The sequence below is a fragment of the Vulpes lagopus genome, chromosome X (assembly GCF_018345385.1).
Source record: "Vulpes lagopus strain Blue_001 chromosome X, ASM1834538v1, whole genome shotgun sequence".
Classification (NCBI taxonomy): Eukaryota; Metazoa; Chordata; class Mammalia; order Carnivora; family Canidae; genus Vulpes; species Vulpes lagopus.
Window position 1 is genome coordinate 105,875,716 of NC_054848.1, and position 21,608 is coordinate 105,897,323.

At 40.1% G+C, this 21,608-nt stretch overlaps 1 protein-coding gene across 6 annotated transcripts; it reads right to left on the minus strand.

The window, feature by feature from the left end:
- Window positions 1-899: 899 nt before the first annotated feature.
- On the minus strand, window positions 900-21,201 carry ZNF449 (zinc finger protein 449). Of its 6 annotated transcripts, XM_041740039.1 has the most exons (6): window positions 20,706-21,078; window positions 20,251-20,324; window positions 18,559-19,006; window positions 16,579-16,783; window positions 4,087-4,200; window positions 900-3,880 (listed from the first exon to the last, which is right to left on the minus strand). In XM_041740039.1, the coding sequence occupies exons 3-6, from the start codon at window positions 18,910-18,912 to the stop codon at window positions 2,997-2,999; spliced, it is 1,557 nt and encodes a 518-aa protein (XP_041595973.1). In that variant the 5' UTR covers window positions 18,913-19,006; window positions 20,251-20,324; window positions 20,706-21,078; the 3' UTR covers window positions 900-2,996. The 6 variants fall into 6 exon arrangements, with proteins under 6 accessions (XP_041595973.1, XP_041595972.1, XP_041595971.1 ...); XM_041740038.1 differs by lacking the exons at window positions 20,251-20,324; window positions 20,706-21,078 and adding an exon at window positions 21,136-21,201; XM_041740037.1 differs by lacking the exon at window positions 20,706-21,078 and having other exon boundaries at window positions 20,251-20,448.
- Window positions 21,202-21,608: the final 407 nt, after the last annotated feature.

Genomic DNA, 21,608 nt, shown 5'->3' on the forward strand with positions numbered 1-21,608 from the left:
CTTGAGTTCTGTGTTCCAACTAGAACTGAATTATATACCACCAGCCATCCTGGCTCTCCAGCTAGCAGACAGCAGATTATGCGACTTCTTTATCTTCACAACTGTATGAGCCACTTCCTGTAATCATTCTCTCTCTCTCTCTCTCTCTCTACACACACACACACACACACACACACACACACACACAATTAGTTCTGTTTTTCCAGAAAAGCCTAATAGAGACATTATATATACAACTATAGAAGGTGACTAAAGCCATATTTAGAGGAAAATCCATAAGTTAAATGCTTTTTATCATTAAAAAGCAAAGAATGGAGAGGCAATATCCTGAATATTTATTGAAAGTTTACACTGTGTAAGGCCGGAACAACACATTTCATTTAACCTTCACAGCACTTACGAGGTGGATGCCAGGGCTTTGCCCTTCATAAGTGCTTTAGGAGGTAGGTACTGTATTTTGCCATTACCTTGTGGAAACACTCAGAAATATACCTAGGCACATCCACTAGGATCCACTAGGGACGTCCACTAGTATATGTTTCCAAGAATTATTTCACATATTTCTTGATTCAACGCCACAAATATTTCTTAGTGCCTGTTATATACAGGATACCAGAACAAAGAAATGGATAATAGATGTCCTTTAAAATTCAGTTGTACATTTATGCTATAGATGAGAGGGAGGATGTGGCTCATATTATGATGGCAACTGAGCCTGCCAGCTAAAACAGACTGTATTAAATTATCAAAAGGATGCATAAATCCAGTACCATGGGTGCAGAGAGTAAAGTGATTGGAACTTTGGGTGGGAGCAGGAGTCAATTGTGGTGCTTGCTGCCACAGCTCAAAGAAGTGGTTCTGAGTTGTGCAAACCATTATTAATGTGACTGAAGCAGGAAGAGCATACACATTTCCACTTTATTAAAATATTGCATAGATACAGAGCAGTTGGGCACATTCATTCTAAGGCACTGTCCTGGTTTAAATGCAAGTCCACAAGAGAGAAAAGAGAAGCCATTACATTCCGTATTGTTCATCTCTACATTCAGACTCCTCCCATGTTACATGTTTATTGCTACTGGGATCTCAATTTTAACCCCACACTTATAGCAGCATCATACAGGGACCCAGATGACAAGAATTAAGGACACACCCTGGCTCTAGCACTTGATATGATTTGGCACTAATTCCAAACTCTCTTGCATGGTTCTCCATGTGTTTCCCAACTCTTGTTTAACTAACAATATTATAAACTCCTTAAGAACCTGACTCATGGATTAATGTCTTTACTGGTTTCCATTAAGCCTAGAACAGGACTAGTTGGGCACATAGTTGCCCTCGAAATATTTATATTCAATATCACTTACAAGAACTTCAATGGAATAGAAAATATATATATTATATATATATTATTATATATATATATATATATATATATATATATATATATATATATATATATATATATCTTCCTAATTCTAGTTTGGGGAAAGAATGACTGGTATCTTCATAAAGGGAAAATGCTTGAATGTCCTACCTCTTGTATTTTATAACAAGGAACTAGGCTGAATGAATATTTTCAGGTGTTAACAGTTATAACTGACAGAGTTCTTCCCTTGCTATGGGACTTTGAGTCATGACCACGATTACATGAGAATGTTTATATAAGTAGCAATAAGTGTGTGTGATTATAAGTAAAATTCAAAGAGGCTGAGAATCACCGAGTGACATATAAATTATCTCAATTAGTGATGCTCACCTCCACATATTGATGTCTGTGTATTAAATAAAAAAGGTATATATGTAGAAAATTTTTCATAACACCCTTGAAACAACTGGAGATAACTAGGCTTGGGAGCAAGAAGATTATATTGATAGCTATAGATACATTTGTTAAAGATAAGGTGTTCCAAGGAATATTTGCAGAATACCACTTCCGTGGGTTATTAGTGAGTGTACATGAGAAAGGGTTCTGGGGTCAACTAGGTAGGCAAAACATTGAGCCAAAAGAGGTGCTTTTTTTCCACCTATACTGGAGGGTCTCTCAGAGATTCTCACATGCTGATGTGCACTCTGAATCTAGAAAGTGAAGACAGCAAGGATTCCCTAAATCATTTGTAAAATTTCTTGTAGAACTAAGGGCTCTATGACACGTAGTTAGGGGGGACACTGAAGTAAAAAATGGGGAAAGTCTTAAAAGCACTGAGAGACACAGGGATGAAAACCAAAGGAGAGTAAAAAGCAACAGATGCTGGTTCCTCAGTCAATCTAAATTAGATCTGATTCTACTTGTATGACATCCACTCAAATGGATTCTTCCACAAAGAGCTTACTTGTTCTGTGAACAAAATAAATCATCAAATTAGTACTCAGATCTAAGCAAGCATCAGCCTAGACCACCAACTACACAGACTAACAAACTCCATACAATTCATTAGTAAAGGTTAAAATCTTAATTTCCTTAAACATAAAAAACTTTCCGTGGAAATAACCCAGTTCTTACCAGGCAAATGTGTTCCTGACACATTTTTATTATTTGACAAAATACACTGTCTCCTTCCTTGCTATGTAGGACACATAAAGCTTTGAACTGATATAATCACTTTTAATAATGACAGAATAATTACAGTGCTGTTATAGTGGATATGTTGATAGACATGATTATTCATCATATTAACCCTACCCTGAAAAGGATTGTCATCAATGATATGCTTTATATCTATGATAGGTTTGGCCTGGGACACAAAACATTTCACTGTAATGAGAAAAATATCAGAGACAGGAAAAGATCAAATCTGAGGACATTGCAAGAGTAGACAGACACTCTAGAATTCATATACTTTGGAATATAGGGTTTTAAAATCGTTTTTAAAACCTGTTCTTATAAGTTCAAACGAAAAGATTCTGCCAAGACAAACAGGCTGCTGTAGGTTAAGATTTTTTTTTTTTTTTAGTTAGCATCAATTTCTGCAGAAGCCTGTTTCCTTGGACAATCCTTAAAGAAGTCCTCTAAAGTGAGTGACTTGGTGCATAATAAGGCCTGCCCTCTGCCTGAAGCTTTTAGAACAATGACTGCACTTGTATGGCTTCTCCCCTGTATGAATTCTTAAATGAATAACAAGGCTTGGTCTCTGTCTAAAGCTTTTCCCACAATAATTGCATTTAAAAGGTCTCTCTTCTGTGTGAGTTCTCTGATGTAAAGTCAGAGCTGTCAGTCTACTAAAACTTTTACCACAACTGTGACATCGGTGAGGTTTTTCCCCAGAATGAGTTTTCAGATGTCTTTTGAGACTTGATCCATGACAAAAGCTTTTCCCACACTCAAGGCATTTGTAAGTCTCTTCTTCAGAATGGGTTCTCTGGTGCCCTATGAGGTGTGAGCGCCGAGTGAATCGCTTCTTACACACAGTGCATTCATAGGGCCTCTCCCCTGTGTGCAGCCGTTGGTGTCTATAAAGGTCTGAACTACGAAGGAATCTTTTTCCACACTCAGGGCACTTATGAGGTTCCTCCCCTGAATGAATTCTCTGGTGCCCTGTAAGTTGTGACTTCCGAGCAAAACATTTTCCACATTGAGGGCATCGGTGAGGTTTTTCTCCTGGACTCTTTTTCTTCTGGGGCCTGGGGTTGAGAGGTTCTTCCACGTTGGGATTCTCAGGCTTCTCTCCAGCAGGGGGGTTCTGGGGATCTACCAGTTTTGTTAAATCTGTCTGCAAATCCTCTGGGGGGCTCTCCCATTGATTTTCTAACTGTACATAGTCCTTTTGCAAAATGGGACCGTGGAGAGCATTCCCCTCTAGAGTAACAATGAATGGATACATGTTCTCCAGTTTTTTCTGTTTTGAAGTATCTTCTTCGTTTTCTATCCCAATCTCAAAACCTGAGAGAAGAAACAGAAATGGCTGCTGTCACTGTGTCCCACAGAAAAAAAAAAAAAAAAAGAAAAAACCACGAGCTAAAGTGAAGAGTTGTATTTAGGCACCAGTAGGAATACAGAAATTCCCAAGGAGAATCCCAAACTTTTTATCCTGATCAGGTTGAATTTTTCTTTTCTTTTCTCTGTGGTATCAGTGAATAATTACTTACCAATCTTGGAATCAAGTAACTGCTTCATTTCTTTAGAATCTTGTAGTTCCTTCACCCACACCTCTTCCCGAGGCTCCAATGGAAAGCTCACGTCAAGCTTTGGTATTGGATATCCTGGCCACAAGAAATATGAGAAGCAGAATAGATGACATCATCAAGGTTTTTCCCTGATGATATATTGGACATGTGGCTGCCTAATACCTACTTCCTCCCTAATCAGAACTACTCCACCCGGACCTCTTACGAGAGTCTATTTTTTAAAGATAAGAACAAAACATGAAACTCAAGTCTACTCTCCTTGAATCTATGGAAGGAGAGCGAATCTATTCTGTGTTGAAATCAATGCACTAGGGGCACCTGGGTGGCTGAGTGACTGAGCCTCTCCCTTCTGCTCAGGTCGTGATCTTGGGGTCCTGGGATTGAGTCCCACATCAGACTCCCCTCAGGGAGCCTGCTTCTGCCTCTGCCTATGTCTCTGCCTCTCTCTCTGTGTCTCTCATGAATAAGAAAATAAAATCTTAAAAAAAAGAAATCAATGCACTAAATGATCTCTGTATCTATTTCAATGTTTGATTATTCAGGTTAGAGCCAAAATAGGAAGTAAATCTTCATAAAGTTTTGGCATATTAACTGAGAAATGCTGCTACTGAGCACCAAATTAAGAGAGAGCTAAAAGTATGGGTTATGAAACTTTATACTAGAATAATTTCCATTGAGATTTTCATATTAAAATGGAAAATGATGAAATCGGCAATGAGCAAAAGCAGTGTTTGTTTCAGGCCAAATCTAGAAGTGCACTCTCTTGAAATTAACCCAAACTCTCAAAGTGTTTCTCATTGTCAATTTAAGAACAACCAGGACAACGGGATGCACAGGGGGTCAGCTGGTTAAGCACCCGACTCTTGATTTCAGCTCAGGTCATGACCTCAGGTGTGAGATCGAGCCCCACATTGCACTCTGCACTGAGTGTGGAGCTTGGTTAAGATTCTCTCTCTCCCTCTCTAAAAAACAAAGAACAACTAGACAAGATTCTTCACTACTATCCCGTGTCCTACCATCCCTCTCTCCACTGAGAGCTGGTGTGGCATGCATTCTCTTTCCACGACCCCTCCTAGCTTTCCTCAGCTCTAGCAAAGTATAGTGGTCTGCAGTAAAGTGTGGGATGGAAATTGCTGATTTTAAATCTAAATGTAGGATGCTATTTAAAGGGTCGCATTATTTTCTTAAATATTTGCCTTATTAAAATAATATTAGCAAGTTAATGAAAATTTGAATTTCAAGAAATGTCAAAACAGGAAGTGGACTAAAATACTTTATTTTATATTTTCATGGAAAAAAGACCTTTTAAGATAAACCAAAATGCATTTCAACTAAAATTCCGTTTAGTCTCACAATTGTTTTTGTTTAGATTTCAAAGCTATGAGTGGGATCAGAGGGTAAGACAGCACAGGTCAAACAAAACTGGGAGGGTCACAGATGGAAGGAAAGTGAGAGCAAACAGAAACCTGAAATAAGCAGAGTAGCAAAGGCATAGGCATAGAATACGGATTTATGACCTAAGCAAAGCAAGGGAGATGGAATTCCAACATGACTCCATGAGGAGCTCTGCAGACTTATCAACTGGTGAAACTGGTGAAAGTTATTACAAATAAAAAAAATAGGGGCACCTAGGTGGCTCAGTCAGCTAAGTGTCTGCCTTAGGCTCATGTCATGATCCCTGGATCCTGGGATCCAGCCCCACATTAGGGCTGTTTGCTCAGCGGGGAAGCTACTTCTCTCTTTCTCTTTCTGCCTGCAGCTCTCCCTCTCTCTGTCAAATAAATAAATAAAATATTTAAATAAATAAATATATATTAAAAAAATAGGGATCCCTGGGTGGCGCAGCGGTTTGGCGCCTGCCTTTGGCCCAGGGGGCGATCCTGGAGACCGGGGATCGAATCCCACATCGGGCTCCCGGTGCATGGAGCCTGCTTCTCCCTCTGCCTGTGTCTCTGCCTCTCTCTCTATCTCTCTGTGACTATCATAAATAAATAAAAATTTTTAAAAAAATAAAAATAAAAATAAAAATAAAAATAAAAAAACAAACAGGTTCTAACGGCCTATAGCAACTAGGAAGCATCTATTTTTTTAAAATCTGCTAAAATCCACAGATCATAGGGAGAGTCTTATTATTTTATTTTATTTTTTTTTATTTTTTTATTTTTTTTAATTAACTTTTATTGGTGTTTAATTTACCAACATACAGAAAAACACCCAGTGCTCATCCCGTCAAGTGTCCACCTCAGTGCCCGTCACCCATTCCCCTCCAACACCCGCCCTCCTCCCCTTCCACCACCCCTAGTTCGTTTCCCCGAGTTAGGAGTCTTTATGTTCTGTCTCCCTTCCTGATATTTCCCAACATTTCTTTTCCCTTCCTTTATATTCCCTTTCACTATTATTCATATTCCCCAAATGAATTTGCTTCAACGTGGATGGAACTGGAGGGTATTATGCTGAGTGAAATAAGTCAATCGGAGAAGGACAAACAGTGTATGTTCTCAGTCTTATTATTTTAAACCACTACACTGGGTGTTATACTATATGTTGGCAAATCGAACTCCAATCAAAAATATACAAAAAAAATTAAACCACAACAGTTCTCTTTAGTGCCTCTCCCAGCTCCACTCTAGATTGGCATAGCTAAGGAGCTGGGGCAGGCGCTCCCCCAGCTCTTTTTCAGAGAGCTATCTTCCTGGGAGGAGCAGGATGTCAGCATTTCTCATCCTGTCCCTAGCTAACCACTGTTGATTCTAAAGTCCAAGCAACTGTGGCTGAAAGGTGACGGCTCCTTTTACCTACTCAGTCCCCACCCAGTAGATGGAGGATCTACCCTGGGTATAATATTGTTAAGAATCCTAGACTATTCCATGACTGTCCTTCTAAGGCAATTGCAATTGTAAGGCAGTGGTTCTATGCCTGCAGAGGCAACCCAAAAAGATCTGAGACCCAGACCTAGTGCTCAGCTCTTAGAGTAACAATGTCACTCAGAGAGAAGCACACCATTTTGCTTGCCTCCAAAGTGATATATCAGAGATTTGGCCTGGGAAGGAAAAGTAGGCCTTAAAATACGTAGCTTCTAATGTATTCACAAAAGAACCTGATTCATTGCAACAGAGAGTGGAAATATTCAAGCCTAAGGACATTCTCAGAAAGAGTAGAGGTTATAACGAAAGGCAACTGGAAAGAATTTGATAGATTTATTGACTATACACCCTAAACTGTAGGCTGACTAGTTTGTGGAAGAGAACTAGGGGAAAAGACAGCTAGGAGGAGCCCTCCTGGGATCAGAACAAATCTCAAAAATTGACTGCAGGAACTAGCCCAACAAAGGTGTCTGAAATTGACTGGATTCATCTACAGAGAACTTATGATCCAGGGCACTGCTGAAAACAATCGAGCAATTAGCTGGAAATTAATGGCTAGGTCAGGTCAGGGAAAGAGAGAGCCGAAGAAAGCCCTGTAAAAAGTACTGTCATTCAAGGGTGACCATGTGCATACCCATGGCTGTGCTCCCTGAGGAGCAGCAACATCGAATGCTTAACATTTCAGAGTGGACTAGACTTTATGAAAATAATGCAGCCATTCACCAAACAAATAAGCAAACAAATAACAATAATGAGCCCAGGGGAGGAGAAAGAAGGACACAGAGCTGCTACAATATATTATCTAAAATGTCCAGTTTCCAACAAAACATGATGAGACATGCATGTGGACAGAAAGTATGACTCATACACTAGAAAAAAAGAGAAAACAACAGAATCTGCCTATGTGAACAACTACATGCTGAATTCAATGAAGACTTGAAAGTAGCCATTGTGTATATGTTCCAAGAATGAAAGGAAACCATGATGAAAGAAGTAAGGTAAATTATGAGGACAAACAACATCACATCACATCAAACAGAGAATATCGATAAACAGAAAGTATAAAAAAGCATCCAATGGAAATTCTGGAGTTGAAAAGTACCATAACTGAAATGGAAAATTCACTAGAATAGCTCAAGAATAGATCTGAACTGTCAGAAGAATTACTGAACTTGAAGATATATCAACAGAGATTATACTATCAGAGGAACAGAGGGAAAAAAAATAATGAAGGGAATGAAGGGAAATTAATGGAACCTTAGAGGAAAGTGGGGTGCCACTCAATTCACTAATAGATATATAATGAGAACCAGAAGAGGAGTGAGAGAAAGGAGGAAAAAAATTGAGTAACGGCCCCAAAAAGTAAAATGGCAGATGTAAATTACACTATATCAAAAATAAGATTAAAAATGTATGGATTAAACAACTCAATCAGGGGAGCCTGCTTCTCCATCTACCTATGTCTCTGTCTCTCTCTCTCTCATGAATAAATAAATAAAATCTTTAAAAAATATAAAAATAAATAATCAAAAGGCAGAAATTATCATATTATATTTTAAAAATCCAACTATATGCTGTCTATGGGAGACTTATTTTGATTCAAAGATACAAACCAGACTGAAAGTAAAAGGATGGACAAAGATGTATCATGCAAATAACCATAAGACAGCCAGAGTGACTAACACTAATATCAGACAAAAGGGACACCAAAATAAGAAAGTTACTAGAGATAAAGAGGATCATTTTATTTTATTTTTTAAAAGATTTTACTTATTTATTCACGAGAGACTCAGAGAGAGAGAGCTGAAACACAGGCAGAGGGAGAAACAGACTCCATGCAAGAAGCCCAATGTAGAACTCGATTCCAGGACTCCAGGATCACGTCCTGAGCCGAAGGCAGACACTCAACCACTGAGTCATCCAAGCGTCCCAAGAGGATCATTTTATAATGATAAAATTACCAATCAATCAGGAAGATACAACAATTATAATCATATGTGCAAAAACAGAGTACCAAATACATGATTACAAAAACTGACAGAAAAAAAACCTGACAGAAATAGTAAAAGAAATAGACAATTGAGCAATGATAGTTGGAGACTTCAATCCCTCTTTGCACTACAGACAGAAAATCTAGGCAGAAGATCAACAACAGAAGACAAAAAACTTATAAACCAACTAAATGTCACAGACTTTACAGAACACTCCAACCAAGAAGTGCAGAATATCCATTCTTCTCAAGCACATGGAAAATGTTCCAGGGCAGTCAAGATGCTATCCCATAAAAAAAATGTCCAAAAATGCAAAAAGATCACAATTATAATGTATATTCTCCCAGCAAAGTGGAATGAAATTAGAAATAAAAAACAGGGGCATCTGGGCGTCTCAGTGGTTGAGTGTCTGCCTTTGGCTCAAGTCATGATCCCAAGGTCCTGGGATCGAGTCCTGCATCAGGATCCCTGCGTGGAGCCTGCTTCCCCCTCTGCCTATGTCTCTGCCTCTCTCTCTGTCTCTCATGAATAAATAAATAAAATCTTTTTTTAAAAAAGGAAAGAAATAACAGAAAGAAATTTGAGGACTTCACAAATACATGGAAAATAAGCAACAAAGAAAAATCAGAAGGGAAATTAGAAATATTTTGAGATAAATGAAAATGAACACACAATATACCAAAACTTAGGAACATACCCAAATCAGTGTTTTATCAGGGAAATTTATAGCTATGAATGCCTTTATTAAAAAAGAAAGGAAAATCTCAAACAAATAACCTAACTTTGCACCTTAAAATACTAGAAAAAGAAGAGCAAATGAAACCTAGAACGAGAAAGAAAATAATAAAGATTTAGAGCAGGATTTAACGAAATAGAGAATAGTAAAAAATAGAGAAAATAAATGAAATCAAGGTTGGTTCCTTGAAAAAAATTTAACAAAACTGACAAACCTTTAGTAAACTGACCAAGAAAAGAAGAGAGAAAAGTCAAATTACTACAATCACAAATGACAGGGGAGACATTACTAGTAACCTTACAGAAATAAAAATGATCATAAAGTACTACTATGAAAAACTGTATGGAAATAAATTAGATAAATGAAATGTGCAAATTCCTAAAAACATACAAACTACCCAGAATTGATTCACAAAGAAATATAAAATTAGAATAGACCTATAGCAAGTAAAGATACTGAATTAGTAATCAAAACATTTCTCACAAAGAAAAGCCCAGGCCCAATGGCTTCAATGGTGAATTCTACCAAATATTTAAGGAATTAAACACTGATTCTTCATAATCTCTCACTGAATAGAAGAGAATGGAATACTTTCCAGTTCACTTTACTGGCATAAGGAAAGAAAAATTTATCAATGGAGTAGAATTAATTTTCTAGAAATAGTCTTGACATTTATTGTCAACTGATTTTTGATAAAGGTACCAAAACAATTCAATGGAGAAAGAATAGTTTCCTTGACAAATGGTGCTGGGACAACTGGATATGCACATGCAAAAGAATGATGTTAGTCCCATTCCTCACACCATATACAAAAAATTAGTTCAAAATGGATCCATGATCTAAACTGAAGAGCTAAATCCATAAGACTCCTAGCATAAACCACAGGTATACAGCTTCATGACCTTGAATTAGGCAACAGTTTCTTAAATATGACATCCAGGGATGCCTGGGTGGCTCAGCAGTTGAGCATCTACCTTCCGTTCAGGGTGTGATCCTGGAGTTCCAGGATCAAGTCCCACATGGGGCTCCCCGCAGGGAGCCTGCTTCTCCCTCTGCCTGTGTCTCTGTCTCTCTCTCTCTCTGTATTTCTCATGAATAAATAAATAAAATCTTTATTATTTTTCTAAAATCTTTTAAAAAATTAAATATGACATCCAAAGTATAAACAACAAAAGAAAAAATGGAAAATTTTTGCAAAAACTTCCAAAAGCCTGAAAAGGAGGGAAGACTTCCCCACTCATTCTAAGAAGCCAATATTACCCTGATAACAAAATCAGATAAATACAGGACCAAAAAAACTGCAGACCAGTATCTCTGATGAAAATGGATGCAAAAATCTTTAACAAAATACTAGCAAACCAATTCCAGCAACATATAATATAAATTATACACCAGGATCAAGTGATATTTATCTCAGGAATGCAATGTTGATTTAACATTTAAAAATTAAGGAAATATACCATTACAAAAGAATTAAGAGTAAAAACCACATGGTCATCTCAAAAGATACATAAAAAGCATGTGACAAAATTCACTGGTTTCTTGATAAAAATACCCAATAATCCATGAATAGTAGCGAATTTACTTATTCTAATAAAAGGAATCTATGAAAGACACACAGTATCATAAATAATGACAAAAGACTAAATACATTTCCCCTGAGGGACACCTGGGTGGCTCAGCAGTTGAGTGTCTGCCTTTGGCTCAGGGCATGATCCTAGGGTTTGGGGATCGAGCCCCAGACTGAGCTCTCTGCTCAGTTAGCAAGGGAATCTGCTTCTCCTTCTCCCTTACCCCTGCTTGTGCTTTCCTTCCCTCACTCTCTCTCAAATAAATAGAATCTTTTAAAAAAAGAAAGTGAAAAGACACACCACAGAACATGAAAGTATTTTTACAAGTCACATATCTAGTAACAAATTTTTTTTTCTAGTAACAAATTTTTATCTAGACTATACAAAGATCATACACAACTCAATAATAGTAATATACATAATCCAATTATAAAATAGGAAAAAACCAAAATAAAATAAAATAAAATAAAATAAAATAGGAAAAAACCTAAATAGGCATTTCTCCATATCTTTGTATGAAGATATACAAATGACCAATAAGCCAATGAAAAGATTGGCTTATTGACTAAATAAAGACTAACACCATTAGTCTTTAAAGACATGTAAATGAAAACTTCCATTAGATACCCCTTAACACCCACTAAGAATAAAAATATCAGATTCTTCTCAAGTGCACATGAGACAGTCTCTGGGATACAGACCATATGTTAGGCCACAAGTTAGTTCCAATATATTTAAAAACATATATATCACTCAAAGTACTTATTCCAACCCTGGTGGGATGAAGTTAGAAACAAGAGAAGGAAAACTGGAAAACTGACAAATTTGTGAAAATTGAATAAAACCTCTTAAATAACCAATGGATGGCAAGAACAAATCACAAAGAAAATTACAAAATACTTAGATATAAACAAAAATGAAAACACAACACCAACACTTAGAGACACAATGAATGCAGTGCTAAATAGATAATTTATAGCTATAAGCACTTCCATTAGTAAACAAAAATAATCCCAAAACAATAACAAAACTTTACAATTTAAGGAATGAAAAAAGAAGAAAAACTAAACCCAAAGCTAGTAGAAGGGAGGAAACAAAAAAGAATAGGCAGAGATAAACAAAATAAAGACTAGAAAGATAATAGGGAAAAATCAGTGAAACCAAAAATTGTTTTTTTTAATTAATGAACTTGACAAACCTTTAAATAGATGAACTAAGAAAAAGAGAAAGAAGGCTCAAATTGTTAAAATTAAAGAGGACAAATAAGATTAAAATCGAGAGGGAGGCAAACCATAAGAGACACTGAACTCTAAGAAACAGAGTGTTGGTGGAGGGGAGCAGGGAAGGGGGTAGGGACAACTTGGTGACATATGAAGGAGGGCACATGATGAAATGAGCACTGAGTGTTATTTACAACTGATGAATCATTAAATTCTACTTCTGAAACTAATAATACAGTATATGTTATCTGCATTGAATTTAAATAAAGATTTAAAAAAAATTAAAGTGGTGATATTACCAATGCGTCTACATAAATAAAAATAGTTTTAAAAGTACTATGAACAATTGTACACAAACTGGATAGCCTAGATGAAAGAGATAAATTTCCAGAAACACAAAACTTACCAAGACTAAAACATAAAGAAATAGAAAAACCTAAATAGCCCTCTAACCAGTAAGGAGATTGAAGCAGCAATCAAAAATCTCCTGACAAAGAAAAGCCTGATGGCTTCACTGGTAGATTCTATCAAACATATAAAGAACTAATACAAATCATTCTCAAACTTTTCCAAAAAAAAAAATGAAGGGAAGGAGACACTTCCTAACTCATTCTCTGAGGCCAACATTACCCTGATACCAAAGCCAGAAAAGACATTATAAGAAAAACTACATACCAATATCCCTTATGAACACTGATAGAAAAATAAACTTGAACAAGATATTGGCAAATTGAATTCAGCAGCACATTAAATGGATAATACACCATGATCATGTGATATTTGTTCCTGGAATGCAAAGATGTTTCAACATACGAAAATCAGTCAATGTAATGTGCCACATTAACAGAATGAAGGAAAAAAAAAACAGTATAATCTCAAATGATGTGGAAAAAGCAAAATTCAACACATTTTCATGATAAAAGAACACTCAACAAAATAGAACAGAAGGAAATTACCTCCACATAACAAAAGCCATATATGAAAAACTCAGAGGGAACTTCATACTCAACGGTGAAAGACTGAAAGCTTTTCCTCTAAGGTTAGGTAGAAGGCAAGGATGCCTATTTGGCCACTCTATTCAACACAGTACTGGAAGTCCTAGTCAGAGCGATTAGGCAAGAAAAAGAAATAAATGGCATCCAAATTGAAAAGGATGAAGTAAAGTGATCTCTATAAGCAGATTAGATGATCTAATATGTAGAAACCTTGAAGACTCCCCTAAAAAACTGATAGAATTCATAAATGAATTCAGCAAAGTACCACGATGCAAAGTAAACATGCAAAACTTAGTTCCATTTCTATACACTAACAATGAACAATTCTGAAAACTATGAAAACAATTCCACTTACAATAACATTGAAAAAAATAAAATAATTAGGAATTAAATAAGTACATGAAAGACTTAAAATAACAATTACAAAACACTGGCAAAAGAAATTAAAGAAGATATAAATATAGGAATACACATCCCATGTTCATGGATTAGAAGACTTGATATTGTTAAGATGTCAATACTACCAAAAGTTGATCTGTAGATTCAATACAATCTCTGTCAAAAACCCAATGATGGGGATCGCTGGGTGGCTCAGCGGTTTGGCGCCTGCCTTTGGGCCAGGGTGTGGTCCTGGTGTCCCGGGATCGAGTGCCGCATCGGGCTCCCGGCATGGAGCCTGCTTTTCCCTCTGCCTGTGTCTCTGCCTCTCTCTCTGCCTCTCTATATGTCTATCATGAATAAATAAATAAAATCTCAAAAAAAACCCAATGATACTTTTTTTCATGAACAGAAAATCCCTGGGGCAACCAGCTGGCTCAGTCAGTTAAGTGTCCAACTCTAATTTCTGCTCAGGTCATGATCTCAGGGTTGTGAGATCAAGCCCCACATCAGGCTCTGCTCTGGGCATGGAGCCTGCTTACAATTCTCTCTCCTTCTCCCTCTGCCCCCAACACTTGCTTTCTCTCTAAAAAAAAATTAATAGAAAAATTCATACCTAAAATTCATATATAATCTCCAGGGATGCCCAAATAGACAAAAAAAAAAAAAAAAATCTTGGAAAGGAAGAAAAAAGCTAGAGGTCTCACACTTCCTGATTTCAAAACTTACTAAAAAGTAACAGTAATCAAAATAGTTTGGTACTGGCATAAAGACAGGTATATATAGACCAATGGGATAGAATAGATAGCCCATAAGTAAACTTTCATATATATAGTGAAATGATTGTTAACCATTACACCAAGGTCATTCAATGGAAAAACAATACTCTTTTCAACAAATGGTGCTGGAAAAAGTGGATTATGCATATGCAAATGAATGAAGTTAGAACCTTACATCACAGTGCATGCAAAAATTAACACAGAATGGATCAAAGACCTAAAATTATAAAACTCTCAGAGGAGGGATGTCTGGGTGGCTCAGCGGTTTAGCATCTGCCTTCTGCTCAGGGCATGCTCCTGGGTCTGGGATCAAGTCCCACAACACGCTCCTTGCAGGGAGCTTGCTTCTTCCTCTGCCTATGTCTTTGCCTCTCTCTATATATATCTCTCATGAATAAATAAATAAAATCTTTAAAAAAACTCTCAGAAGAAAAGCATCTTGACATTGGATTTGTCAATGATTTCTTGGATGTGACACCTAAAGTATAGGCAACAAAAACAAAAACATGGATACAGAGTACTTCATGAAAAAATTTAAAATTTATCCATTAAAAGGCAGCTTAAAGAGAGTAAAAAGGCAACCCGCAAATGGGAAAATATTTGCCAATCATATATAGAGAACTCTAAAATCCAAAGACAAAAAGCAACCTGAATTTTGAAATGTGTAAAGGATCTAAACAGACATTCTCCAAAGATGATATCCAAAAGGCCAATAAGCACATGTTTAATATCCTTAATCATTTGGGAAATGCAAATCCAAACTACTGTGAGATACCACCTCACGCCTATTAGGAATGCTACTATCACAAAAGAGAAAGTAACAAGTGTTGGTGAGGGTGTGGAGAAACTGGAAAAGTTATACATTGTTGGTGGGCATGTAAAATGGTACAGTTCCTGTAGAAACCAGTGTGGCTGTTCCTCAAACAATTAAAAAAATAGAATTACCATATGATTCAGCAATTCCACTCTGCTTATATGGCCCAAAAAAAGTAAAAGTGGGGTCTCAAAAAGATATCTGCACCTCTGTGTTCATACAAATATTACAATCACTAAAACATAGAAGCAAACCAAGCATATGTTTAGGTAAAACAGATAAGACAAATGTGGTATATACATACATTGACATATTAATTAGCCTTTAGTTGGATAGAAATACTGACACATACTACAAATGGAAAACCCTTAAGGACATTATCCTAAGTGTAATAAGCCAGTCATAAAACAACATATACTGTATGACTCCATTTACATGAGGTACATAGAGAGTCCAATTTATAGAGACAGAAAGTTGAATGGTAGTCTCCAGGGGCGAGGGAGATGGAAAGTTCTTGTTTAAATGAGCATGGGGTTTCAGTTTACAAAATAAAAATAGATATGGAAATGGATGGTAGGAATGGTGTCACATTATGAATGTAGTCAATACCATTGAACTATACATGTCAAAATGTTTAAGATGTTGGGGCACCTGGGGGGCTCAGTCAGTGAAGAATCTGCCTTCAGCTAAGGTCATGATTCTGGAGTCCCAACATCGAGCCTTGCGTTGGGCTCCCTGCACAGTGAAGAGTCTGCTTCTCCCTCTGCTCCTCCCCTGCTTATGCTCTCTCTAATAAATAAATAAAATCTTTTTAAAAATGATTAAATTCTAAACCTTATGTTATGTGCATTTTACAAAAATAAAAAAAAAATGAAAAGAGGAAAATAGGCTTCCTGAGCAGGGTCATAGCTTAAGGGGTTCTGAATCCCATCTGCTGTCCCGAGCTTTGTTCCTAACTGTTCCCAGAAAGGTATCCCCCCTCCTGCTCTTCCAGCAGCACTCCTTTCCATCCAGTGATCACCGTTTCTAACACAACCCCAAACCCAGGGAGCTCTGGAGCTCTCAACATACAAACCACAAAAGGGAAGTCACACCCTTGCCTTACCAGGGTCCAGGAAGGGCTGGCAATCCTCAGCGGCACCATAGTCCAACTCCTGCAGCCCCGCCTGTGGGATCCAGGCCTCTGCCACTGGGGCTTCTGGGGCAGGTCCCATCACTTGCAGTGAGGGTGACTCCAGGTGGATGTTGGGCGCTACATGTGCCGTTCCCACTGGTGCCAGCTCCTCCAAGAGCATTTCCTGCCTATCGATCTGGGGAAAACGGCAGAACCCATCAATCTCTAGTCTAGACCAGCACTGCCCAATAGCAACAATGTGAGCCAGCCATGTCATGTTAAGTTTCCAGTACCCATACAGAAAAAGAATAAATAGGTTAAGTCAATCCTAATGACATGCACTATTTCACCCAATATAGCTAAAGCACCACAATTTTAGAGTGTAATCAATATAAATAAGTATTAATGAGATATTTCGCCTACTTCATCGTTCATACTCAGTCTTCTGAATGTGATGACTGTTTTATACTTACAGCACATCTCAATTTGGACTAGCCACATTTCTAGTGCTCAAGAGCCACACTTGGCTGGTGGCTACCACACTGGGCAGTGCACAATTGGGCTACAGGCAGGTAAAATCTCATATAGCAAGCCAAACCCAGAAGACAGAGAAAGGAAGGGAAAACCATAAATTCATTCTATCCTGGGAGGGGGAGATAGGGAAATTGGGAAGACTCTAGATCCAGCAGGATAACTGCACAGACGCATCAACACGCAATCCTGGGTTCCTAAGGCCCAACTAGAAGCCCTTTCTCCCTTTTGCCAAAGGTTCTGCCCTGTGCCAGGTGCCTCTGAGCAGGAGGCAGTGCGCTGCCACCAAAGGGTGATGTGGCATGATGACAGGCAGCTATCAGAATTCAGCAGGTGAAGAGGCGCCTGGGTGGCTCAGTCTACTAAGCATCTGCCTTCAGCTCAGGTCATGATCCTGGAGCCCTGGGATTGAGCCCAACGTCAGGCTCCCTGCTCAATGGGGAGCCTGCTTCTCTCTCTTTTCCCTGCTCGAGTTCTCTCCCCCTATCTCTTTCTCAAATAAATAAATAAAATCTTCTAAAAAAAGAAAGAACTTAGCAGGCGGAGATGGGAGTATGTATCAATCATTCATAGTGCTAAAATGTTTCAAGTCCCTACCAACTTTGTACTTGCCCCTCAAACTTCCATCTAGGTAAAAAGAACCTGTCAAGAACCTCACTCTGAGGTACAGATAAGCACAAAATATTTTTGCATAATTTAGCATGATTTAAATCTTCCAGGAAAGCCCTACTTTGGAAACCAAACAACCACTCTATCACTTATTGTTCAGATTTACTAACTTGTTGCCACTTGGGAAAATTACAGGACCAGCAGTGCTGGTGGCTGTTGCCTTCACAGTAAGTTTGTGCATAGATGGGGCATCGACAACCTCATGAGGTTTTCCAGTATAGTCACGCCCCAACGTGTGTGTTCATATGCCTATTTGATTATCACAAACTACATTCACTTTCCTTTACATCCTTTCTAGGCTCCACTTGACTTGGATTGGCAACATTTTCTTATAGAAAGTCAGATAATAAATAATTTACACTTTGTGGGGCATGTTGGTCTACTGCAAACAGTTCTTGTATTAACAACTCTTTACAAAGATAATAAATAAGCATTATTAGATCATGGGCTGCATAAAACCGGCCATGAGCTGCATTTGGCCCATGGATCACAGAACCCTTAATGTTTTTTATTTTGTGTATGTAAGTTGGTTATATTACACATAAGTTTCATTTCAGCATAGAAGAGGCAGTACCAAATATTTGTTATAGAATACAAGTTGGGTTTAATAGTTGAGAATCACTGAGCCATATATGCTAATTACAGCAGAAGAGAAAAATGAAAATCACTTCCAGGAAAGCATGGGGCTCAAAATGAAATGTCTGATCTAGGATCAGATGTCTCTGCTATTTCTCTTTGTCTAATTACCATGATCCCAAAGTCTTTTCTCACCTGCTGCTCTGGTATCTCAAGTTCTCTCTGTAAGTCTTCTATCAGTGACACAACTCTTTCTCTATTCTCTGGACAATGTTCCCTCACCCAGGTTTCTATCTCCGTGGGCAGGATGGTTAGGAACTGCTCCAACACTAGCAGCTCCAAGATTTGCTCCTTAGAACGCATCTTTGGCTTCAGCCATTGACAACAAAGCTCCCAGAGTTTGTTGAAAGCTTCATGAGGGCCGGCTGCTTCTTTGTACTGGAACTGCCTGAAGCGCTGGCGGAAGACTTCACAGTCAGCATCATAGTCTTGAAACACGGAGCCCTGATTCAAGGAGGCCTGGATTGCACAACCCAGGGCCACAGCCATCGCCCTGTTCTGGCGGTGTGCAATTTCTCTGGGGCTAGAAGTCTCAGATTCCAATAGGTTTCTTTGTGCAGGCGTCAAGGGGAGCTACCCACAGCTAAGGACAGGGCAAAGCAAGAAAGAAGGAACAGCAGTTGTTACCAGAGGATATACTTACTTCCCCTAACTTGCTTACTTTCCACCAAGCCCTAAAGCAGCAGAACTTAATCTTCTTTGGTGATTTTGAGAATTTAATGAAGGCCATGGAATCACTTCCTAGAAAAATACACATACACACCTAAATCCGCATCCATTTTCCAAAAATTTACAAAATGTTTTAGACCAAATATGGACCCTCTAAAACTCTGCTACACAATATGGTAGCAAGAAGTCCCATGTGGCAGTTTCAGTTTAAATTCATTGCAATTACACATTCAGTTTCTCATTCAAATCTATGGAGCACATTTCAAGTGCTCCATAGATTTCATTGTAGATAGTTCTACTGGACAGTTTGGCTCTAGAATTCCATTGATCCACAGATGTGCTGACCTATAACCCCAGCTCCAGTCTAATGCAAACTGTCTTGTGTTTCTGAATATACACAGGCCACAAAAGAAATGGGGGAAGGAGCACTGGCTAACAATCCTGAAAGTCCAAGTGGCTCTGAGTGACCCTCGGTCACCTTCAGATGCAGATATATTAGCTGCAGCCACGCCTCCAAAGGCTGCAAATCCACAAGCCTTCGTTCCTCTCTACTCAAGGGGTGTGTACTTCAGCCAGCATCATCCTGAACCTCCTCCTGGTAGGGCACGCGGGGCTTCCTCTGGAGAAAAATACACCACAACAGCATGGGCTACCCGCCATCTTTTCTGGGTGATGAATGAAGGACACTTATCATGTTCCTCCTGCTGTGTCCAGGTACTGCTCTAAGCCTCCTGCATAGGTCAGGTCCCGTAGCCCTCACCCAAATCTAGGAGGTGGGGGCTAGTATTATGCCCTGAGTACAGAGGAGGGGACTGAGATTTGTGGCTCAGGAGCACTGAATAACTTGTCCCAGGTCACACAGTATATGCCAGAGGGTTATGGTGACCAGGCTAAAATGAACAGATCTCTGCAACGGTCATGTTTAAAACTATCAAAATGTTCTTAGTGCAATCTCTGAGGTCACAGATGAGGTCAAACGCAGATCTCAATACCACTACTCACCCTATGCTATGGATCCTCTCTCTACATATTTGCCCAGATGCCTCATGTACCTGTCCTCTTCCCTGCAGTAGCACAAGAATAGAAATACTCATTATCTTCCTACGTAGTCATCCCAAATGTACATTGTGACCCTATATACTTTATCTCCATGCTAACCTGTACTTTAGCAGCAGATCCATCCACATGTGATAACCTGCTGGCTTTGTGACCCTGACATCCAGTGCTTCTGTCTGTAACAGGGAAATAATCATAGAATTGATTTCATAAAGATTTCCTGTAGTAGTAGATTCAACTGCATGGAAGTGAACTGCAGCTGCGTGGCCTGGCACAGGAGAACCGCTCAAGCCAATTTATTGCTCCCAAAGATTCATTCCTAGAAAGCTTTCCCCGTCCCCCCCCCACCCCCAGGCACCGAACCCTCCCCGCTGGAAGGCATCCAGGAAGCGGGCTGCCTTGGGCTGTGGACCCGCCCTGACTGTGCTGGGCCTCAGAGCTGGCAGCCCTCCCCACACGGGCCCCAACGCTCAAACACGTCCACTAGGGCCCTGATTGTCCCGCGGTCCCTCCATCCGCCCTCCCGCAGAGCAACCTCACTGCACCCCTGCGCTCACGGCTTCTCTCCAAAGCCGCCTGAGCGAGCCCGCGCTCACACGGCCCACGGATAACCAGGGTGCATGCAAAGCGGGCACTTGCAGAAAGGCTAAGGCGACACGTCGCGGGAACTTCTAAAAGCCGGTTACAAATCGGCTGCCTGGGGCGCGGGTGCGGCCCCAGCGCACTCCCCACCAGGATGTCCCAGCGTCCTGACGGGCGCTCAGGATCCCGGACAACCGCGGGAAGGCCCGGCCGGGTCACAGGGAGCGGCGGCGGCGACCGGGGCCGGACAGGGGCCCGCCGCGTGTCCTTCGTCCACGCGCCTGCCGCCAGGTCAGGGCTGGCGGCGGCCGGTTGGCGTAGCCCTAGCGGGATGGGAGCCCTGCCGCCCGCGCCCGCGCCCGCGCCCCAGGGACGGCCACGCCCTCTGGCCGCTCAGGGACTCACCGCCTCGGCGCCCACGGCTCTCCCAGGCTCCCCGGGGCAGCTGCGCAGAACGCAGGCGCGCGCCCGCCCTGTAGACTACATTTCCCGGCAGGCCCAGAGACTCCCGTCCCGCTGTCTGGGCCGCAGAGCATGCTGACGTGGGAGTGGCCGCCACTTCCTTGGCCTCCTAGGGGCCTCCTGCCGCTTTGGAAGCCTTCCCTTTTCCGGTCAGAAGCTCTTCCAAAGCCCAGGGGCTTGGGTGGGACGTCCCCTGTTCCTGATCCTACCGAGGCTTCTCTCCCGTCCACCCCAGAGGAACCGAAGGGGTGGGGATCGCCTTCAACTGGGTCACTGAATCTCAAACGTCCCAGTGCACGGAGAATTTCCTGGGAGGCCCTGCACGTCTCTGGGGCCCCCTTTCCCGACACCCCGACACCCCGACGCCCCGCATCTCGCATGAGCTGGACAGTTGGCACTTTCATAAGCTCTCCTGG